Genomic DNA, 8,009 nt, shown 5'->3' with positions numbered 1-8,009 from the left:
TCTAGGCTATTTACGTGAAGTATCCATATTTTGACATTTGTGTATATATTGAAAAAATATATACGAGTTAAATGATACTTCTTCATGTAAAAAGGTAAGACCTAATGCATGCACCATGCAAAAATCCTTATTTACTTTTGCATCATTAATTCCACACTTAAACTGAAAAAAACATTATGAAACATCGTAGACCATTACACTATTTAATACAACTTGAAGTTGACAAAGAGTTCCAAACAACTTCCACACTAAAATTCGAACGTGTGTCTTAAGTATTTTATTTATGCATCGGAAAATTTTTGGGAGTGTGGATTGTTTCACCACGGAAGGAAATTTACTTTTACAGTGTCCATTATTAAGTCCTAAACTCGATAAAATATGTTCCCCCGACAATAGAGCTTTCAACCGAAGCCAAAATTATAAAGGCGTTCAATCAGTTAGCTTTTGTATGAGATGGATAGTTTATTTTAAGAGCCAAAATCTTCGATGGAAATGTATGACGATAGTGAATTTTATGACTATAAAAGCGGATAATAAAGTAGCAGCCCCAAAAAAAAGAACAATGAACGATGAGAAAAAAGAAAACGCTGTAACAAGGCTAAAAAATTAACAAAAACAAAGGCAGGACGTTTCGACGCCTTACGGCGCCATTGTCATCTGCTGACAAGAAAATAAATTAAACTAAAATCAAAAAATGTTAAAAAAAAAAAAAACAATTACATGGCGGTATGAAATGATTAAACTGCAATTATAACTGTGTCAAACGCCTCTTTTAAGGAGTGACGCTGGTAACTCAAGCACTTCTTCCCCATTTTACTGATAACATCTTTCGTGCTTCTACTCTGAGAAGTTTTATCTCTGTGTAATTACATGCATGAGATGGATGGCTCAGTTTGAGTTATCTACTGATAGTGAATGTGGTACATAAATTCTCAAGAGAGTAATACGTAATCAATATTACATGAAGTTAAGGACAACGATTAATCTTTTAAATTCAAGAGAAATCCGCAACACCCAAAATAACTACGGAAACAAATTCGTATACAGCTCGGAACTGTAAGTAACTGATTTGTATTAGTACAAGATTAGCTGTGGGCCTTGCCTAAATTTTGACTGACTAATCAATGAAGTTTTAGATTTATAAGAGGGCACTACGTTTGTAACGCCTGCTGGTCTAATGTATGGGGATTTATTTTCATTTTCTTTTTTGCGTTACCTTTCGGAGGGTTTAAACCATTACTTCTAGGTAGTGAAAAACCAATTTCCTGCTATAGGAGACCCAATCCATATTTGGCGGCAAATTTTCGAATACAAAATTTCCCTCGTGCTTTGTCATTAATTCTGTAAAAATGAAAGGTCAAAAACTAGAGTATCAATTCATCCTCAATATCAATAAAAGGAGTTGTGTAGTGGATTTTTTAAATGTTTCACCAAAATCTAGCATTTAGAATAATTAGAATTTAAATACAAATAGAAAATAGAAATTTAGAATAATTTTTTGCATATTCAATTGTTCCTTTCTCGCTCCCCTCGCGGATAGTAAAAAAATCGAGAATAAGTAGACAACAAGTATCTGACAATTTTCATCGTAAAAAAAAAGTTGAAATTTTTCTTTAAACTATACTTGCATCATGCACCAAATTTTGCCAATTCTACATTCATGACTCACTGCAACTGGCAAGTATTCCTTTTATCTCACTGTGCGATACTCCTTGAGATTTGATTTTGACACACCTAGTCACCCTTGATCATTATGAGCTACGGTTTAGAATACAATAAATTACAAGCAGTCGAAAAAAAAACTGGAAATTAAGGAGGATGAGGAAATGAAATAGATGAAGGATAGAGAGTCAGCGAGGTTGAATTGCATCTTAACGTAGCAGAGTTTTCATTTTGTCAATTTATTATTTTCCTCTAAAAGATACAGTTGCAAATTTTCTATGGAAATTTTTGAGGAATTTCATATACAACCTGACAAAAATTTCGAAAAACTAGCGCCGAAGTCAAACGCACGCCTATTAATAAATGGAAAAAGATGTTTTGCGGTGAAACTTTGTATTGGAATTCATCCCCTCCGGTTCTCCTCTCACTCGGTGAATTTACATCCTAAAATGAAGGCAAAAAAGAATGGAGCATACTTGTGCGTTCAAACTTGTTCATCCTTATAGAAATTTAATATCCTCTAGATGGATGTACGTTGTGTAGAAATGCCTAATTTATGGGAACTCATGATTAAACATTACATACGTGTTGTCTAGATGGGGCTCGTCAAATTTCATTGCTCCAATTGGCTGTCTGTAGACCAGAAACACGTACCTATGGAAACCTATTGAAGGTGAAAGAGTGTATTATTTATACGGCAGGCTCAATTATTGTACTAAGGAAACATAATCAGGGGTCAGATAAATTATTTTTCTCTTTCTCTTAACTCCCTCTCCTTTGTTTTTCTCTCCTCCTTTTCTCTCCCTCTCTTTCCTAAAAAGGACACGATCTAAAAGAGCTTTCACAGAACGGAGCAACCTTTAGAATTTTAACTCTTAAAAAAGTAAAAAAATCCGAAGTCAACACGACCAAAGATCTAGTTTTTTAAATTTGCTTCATTTGCAATATGGAGCGAAGCATTCTGACTTCGCGCCTCGCACCATCGCGCCTTCAAATTTCGAGATGCAACACGGCCAACCACCAAGTACGAATAGTTGTGTCTCTGCGCCGTTATCAACGCGCGTCCTCTCCTTGGCTCCATATTCATGGCATGTTGGTTCCGTTTGTCTTATTTTTATAGTGGTGTTCCAAGGGTTAAGCAAACAACGCAGCCAACGATAAGAGAGACGTAATCATATCTTATTTTTTACTTTTAACCCAAATCGGAATGATACCTCATTGGCAGCATACAGCGGAGCATTTCGAGTGCATCCTGCCGTCGCGCCTTCAGTTTTGCGGATGCCACACAGACATCCATCAAGCACGAATAGATGCATCTCTGCGCTGTCATCAACGCGCGTTGGGATGTCACGTATTTTTGAACTTTGAGAAAAATTGAGATTAAGTTTGCTTAAAGTTGCATGATGTCCAAATGGGTCCAATGGGTGTCAGTTGCGGTCACATAATTGTGTTTTGATGCTTGATTCTTGTGGATGAGCTAAAAATATTAAGATCTAGTCCAAACCGCAACTTTCTACGTTCAATAGTAACAGAGATATCTTCTTTTTCTTCTTAATAATAATAATTATTTCGGGAGGAATGAGAAAACACGTTTTTAAATATCTCACAAGCACCTTAAAGGGCGCAAGTCTGAACATTGGGAAATTAGGCAAGAGTTGTGTCGTGTTGGGAATTATTATTTTGACGACTACCCCTAGAAATCCCAAGTCGGGTCAAATTGACTCTACTAAATCTTCATGCGGGGAGTTACATTTGAAAGATGAACCGAAAAAGTGAGAAAACGCCAGTTTATGTGACCTTCAAAAAGATGAAACTTCCAAAAAAAAGTATTTCTCTCCTTCAGAAACATTAAAATGCACGATTTCTATCAGTATTCCTTTCTTTTTCATCCTTTTTAAAATAACTTATTATTTTTAGTTTAATCCTAACTAACAACATAACTGCAACGGTTACCTAGATTTTTGAATAAGTGAGGTCCGATATACTCAGCGAGAACTTCTCCTTTTGACCACTTATTTCCGAAGATGTTAGCAACCAACCAATAGTTCCATTCTGTGTTTTCTGTCCTATTATACCTGGAGGGGTAATCAGGACCTGTGGGTGAGATTTTATTATTTTAAGAAAATTTGATCAACGTGTGTGGGTATTTAGATCCAAAAAATTATTTTACACGTAGTCGACTTTTGATCTTAAGAGCAGTAGAATAACTCTTAAACATCAAAATGAGTAATACCAATGCACGATGTGGCAAATCTGGTGCAAAAATTGTCATGTATTGTATTAAGAGGAACAGAACTTCCTTGTGGTGGCAACTGGCAAGGAAACAGACGAAGGGAGATAAGGCAAATGAGGATCTCTGGTGGATTTGTCAGCTATGTTATCACGCTCGTGCTTTGAGACTGCTACAGTGTCCACACGAAATAATTTGACCAGCATTGAAATCGCGATGGAGGATGTATACGCCCAGTGGCGTAACGGACTTCCGCTGGGCCCCCCCGCAAAATTTGTTCTAGGGGCCCCCCATGTCGATATAATTCCAAAATTACCCCCCCTCTCCCTCCCTCACCCCTTCCCGTTTTTTCTTTTATGGTCTAGGCCCGCAGCACAAACATTTTTGAGAAAATCAGCCTTAACCACCAAAAAATCAAAATGGCAGTATAGCTTATATCTTTTTACCTTTAGGTAGGTATTGTATGTGAAGCATTTAGCCCACTTTTACATTATGTTCTGAGGTGGAATTTAATTCACTTGCATGTTTGCGCAAATGAATAAATTTAAAAAAAAAAATAAAAACGTAAAAATACCCGATTAAATGGAGCTCCTAAAGGATCATGGATTTAAAGGAAGTCGGAGGCTCAGCCCAGGCCCAAGAATCAAAGGGCCCTCAAGGCTTTTAGATTCTTGGGCCTCCCAAAATCCGAAATACGAAAAGTAACAAAAGAGGAGAAAATTATTTAGGAATCATTGAGTGGACATGGGAAGGCAGGGGCCCTCCAGCAAACAAAAAGTTAGGAACAGCCCAAGAGAAGTATGAAAAACCCCGAGCTATAACAATAAAAATCAGAGGAAGAAGCCCCATCTCGGCAAGTAAAGGCCCAAAGTTTGAAACCACAGCTGAGCATCAAAGAAAGAGAGAGAAAAATTCGGGCGGCCGAGGGCCCCCTAGGCGCCTGGGCCCCCCTGCATAGCAGGGTCTGCGGGGGCGCCCGTTACGCCACTGTATACGCCTTACTTAGTTTAACATTGAAAATAAATCGGAAAAATCAAGTTAAGTGTCAAAAATTCCGTCTCAGTCCAGAAATCACAGACTTTTAAAGTGACACAACTTATTTATTGTGCGCTCCAAGACCTTTCCTGAATCGCAGATCGTGGATGTGATTATATATTCCCCCATCCATTATAAATTCTATCCATCTGTCTGGCTCAATTTTCATTTGGGGTGATTATTTTCGCGTACTTAACTTAACTGCATGGGGATACAGTTTCAAACTCATTGACTAGCTTCTCTTTCTTAGAGATAAGCAAATTGATTGTATTAACTAAAATTTTGAGTTACCTACTATTGTTAGCATGTTTAGGAAATACTGAATCTTGTTTAACAACATCATGTATTATTACTTTGACTGCCTTTTTGTTAAATAAATTAAGGTTGTATAAATTTATGACTCGTGTTAAAAAAAAAATCTCAAAGTTAAACGCAGGGCGAGGAAAAGTAACACTTACCAACTAATGATAGCGTATAGTACGCGTCTTTTTCAGCAGGCCACTCAACCACGACCGGTGGCGAGAGACAGTCTGTGGAGTCGATGATGTTGCCGTAGTCAACAATGTTCTCAACTAAAATACGCTACCTAAACAAAGTACAAACACTAACATAGTTACGATGCTCACACACAAGTATGTAGCTATTAAACAGGTACCGCTAAATTAGAATGTCTAAGACGTATTATGAGAATAAGTCCAAACAAAATTTCGAAAACTCGCTTTTATTTTGGTTGGGTTATTTTTAAAGGATGTTATCCTACACGCTACAAACTAGAATGAAAGGACAGTGAATGTCCATAAACAATAAAAGCTACCATTTCAAAATTTTTATTACGGCAAATAACCCAAAGGAGACGAAACAATTTTGTTTATCATGGGAAAAATAATATATCGTTGATAAACTCTTTTAAAGGAGCTAGTTTTGACTGGGAAAAGCTGCAATGAAACCAAAAAAACATGAAAATTAACCATGGATAAAAATCGACGTACCCTCAGTCCAAATTGCGGCGTACACTCAATAACATCTCCGACGATGTCATTTACGGTCATAGATGTTTCACGCTCCTCGTATGTTTTATTCTTTTGTCTGTCTAGAACGTGTTTTATGAATGGATCCAAGGTGTTTAACTCTAAAAGGAGCACTCCAGGCAGAAAAGTAGCGGTCCAAAAAATTCTGAGAAAACTCATCTTTAGATTTTATTTCAATGAGTACGATTATCCGTAGAAGATGCCATTCCCATTATTCTAACTAACCATGGAACAAAAAGAAAGACCAAAACTATCCGTTTCAGAGAGAGAAGGATCTGTAGTCACGATACAAAGCAGAGAATGTCGACGTTTTCTGCTCGTGTCATTTTTAAGTTGCACATCTCAGTCATGTAAGAATACCCGAACAAACAAAAGGACGAACTCACGCACTGAAAAGATTAAAAGCTTAAAAATGCAACTCTCACTCTGCACTTCAAAGCAACATTTTTTCAAATAATGGATGTATACATCCGAGAATTTGCAGAAACGTTGATCAGTTTACATCAAAAATAATCATTTAATATCTTTCACTGAAACCTAAACGCAAGATTTATATTTACTACCGGCGGAGTGTGTCTTCATTTGATGTCAACATTAAAAAAAAAAAGACTGAGAATGTCGTTTTTGATAGATGATTAAAATCTCGTTAAAAATCTCTTTTGAGAGGCTTAAGACTTGATTGGATTTTATCTTTTCTGTAGAGGAACTTCGGAAACTACTGAGCAATGAATTGTAGCATTATTGATGAAATCTTTCGTACGGCTACTTCGAATGGTTTGATCCATTAGTAACTGTTTCAAAAACCACACTGTATGAGTAATTTTAGGGGAATTCATTCCGTAGATTATCAATATTATCAATCATCAAAATTTGATTAAATCAGAAAAAATGAATAAAAGAAACCTCAAAATCTGAGCATTAGCTAAATCAACCAGGAAAGAGACGTTGCAACAAGTACTGGCTTTTCTCATTAAAAAAAAAAAAAAAACAAGCAGTTCCAACGCCCAAGCGTTGAAGGGCGCTTCTTTGACAAAGCATATTACTACCAACTTATGTACCCGAAGGCTGACGAAGATGGAATTTGAAGTGGGATTCTTTAACCGCAAAACCCTTCAAAACTACAGATCGACCGCGAAGATCTGAAACTTTCCACAAGCACTTTGTGACGAATGTAAGTTGGTGGTGAATGGAAACATAAAGGATCCACTGTAAATCAGACGACGGGAAAGAGCGGCGGAACCTCTAAAGCTGGTGCGTCAACGCGATCTAGCGGACAGCGGCGTCGCGACGCCGCGAGGTAGGGCGCGCAGGTCGCGGGGGAGCGGGGCCGCGTGAAGAGGAGTTCAGCCAGGGGGTGGGGAAGCGCGGGTCGCGGGGAAGAGAGGGACCGGCCGGCCGGCGGTGACATCGGCCATGGATGAAAATATAGGCAGCGCTAATGTCTCCGCTAACTGGAGTTGGGGGTCCTTATTCATTCTCATGGTCCATGACATAACCTTAAACCTTCCGCTCAATGCCGCAAACAGCTGACGTGTCGATGCTGCGCCAATAAAATGAACCAATCACAAAGTAGCACAGTAATACGTCACTAAAATGAAGAGATCACGTGACTGTTCGTAATATTTTCAAATCGATCTGAAAGTACTGCCTCGGATATAAGTATTTAAAGCATAAGGAGGCCCTAAAATACTTTAACCAGGTAATACGTTCGTGCGAGATTGTTATGCTTAAAAGCAAAACATTTCACGAAAACTTTTACGAATACCAGATGCAGAAAAAAATCAAATTTTCCCGGGTGTACCAGAATGGCGTCATTACCCATAAGGCAAAAGGGCATGTAGTATAGTACATGTTACATCGGGGGAGTCGAACGGTTGGAAAGGGCGCATCTGGTACCCAGAAGCGCCCAAAAACCTCAATAAGAGTTTTAAATAATAAGGAAACATAAGTCAAATATTGCGTGGCTAATATGACGTAAAATATTCCTTTGAAAGCAGTCCTTTTTCAAGAAAATCATGGTGTTTCCTACGGAAAAAAATCGAAAGAATGGCAAA

General features: G+C 37.8%; 1 protein-coding gene across 1 annotated transcript; it reads right to left on the bottom strand.

Annotated features, from left to right (window-relative positions):
* Positions 1–1,052: 1,052 nt before the first annotated feature.
* On the bottom strand, positions 1,053–5,976 carry LOC109036196 (protein D2). The gene is made up of 5 exons (XM_072297543.1): positions 5,917–5,976; positions 5,386–5,509; positions 3,616–3,756; positions 2,248–2,326; positions 1,053–1,341 (listed from the first exon to the last, which is right to left on the bottom strand). The coding sequence occupies exons 1-5, from the start codon at positions 5,974–5,976 to the stop codon at positions 1,269–1,271; spliced, it is 477 nt and encodes a 158-aa protein (XP_072153644.1). The 3' UTR covers positions 1,053–1,268.
* Between the last annotated feature and the right edge of the window lie 2,033 nt (positions 5,977–8,009).

Source organism: Bemisia tabaci, chromosome 3, assembly GCF_918797505.1.
Source record: "Bemisia tabaci chromosome 3, PGI_BMITA_v3".
Classification (NCBI taxonomy): Eukaryota; Metazoa; Arthropoda; class Insecta; order Hemiptera; family Aleyrodidae; genus Bemisia; species Bemisia tabaci.
The sequence above is the reverse complement of the archived record's forward strand: the minus strand, read 5'-3'. Positions and strand labels throughout refer to the sequence as shown.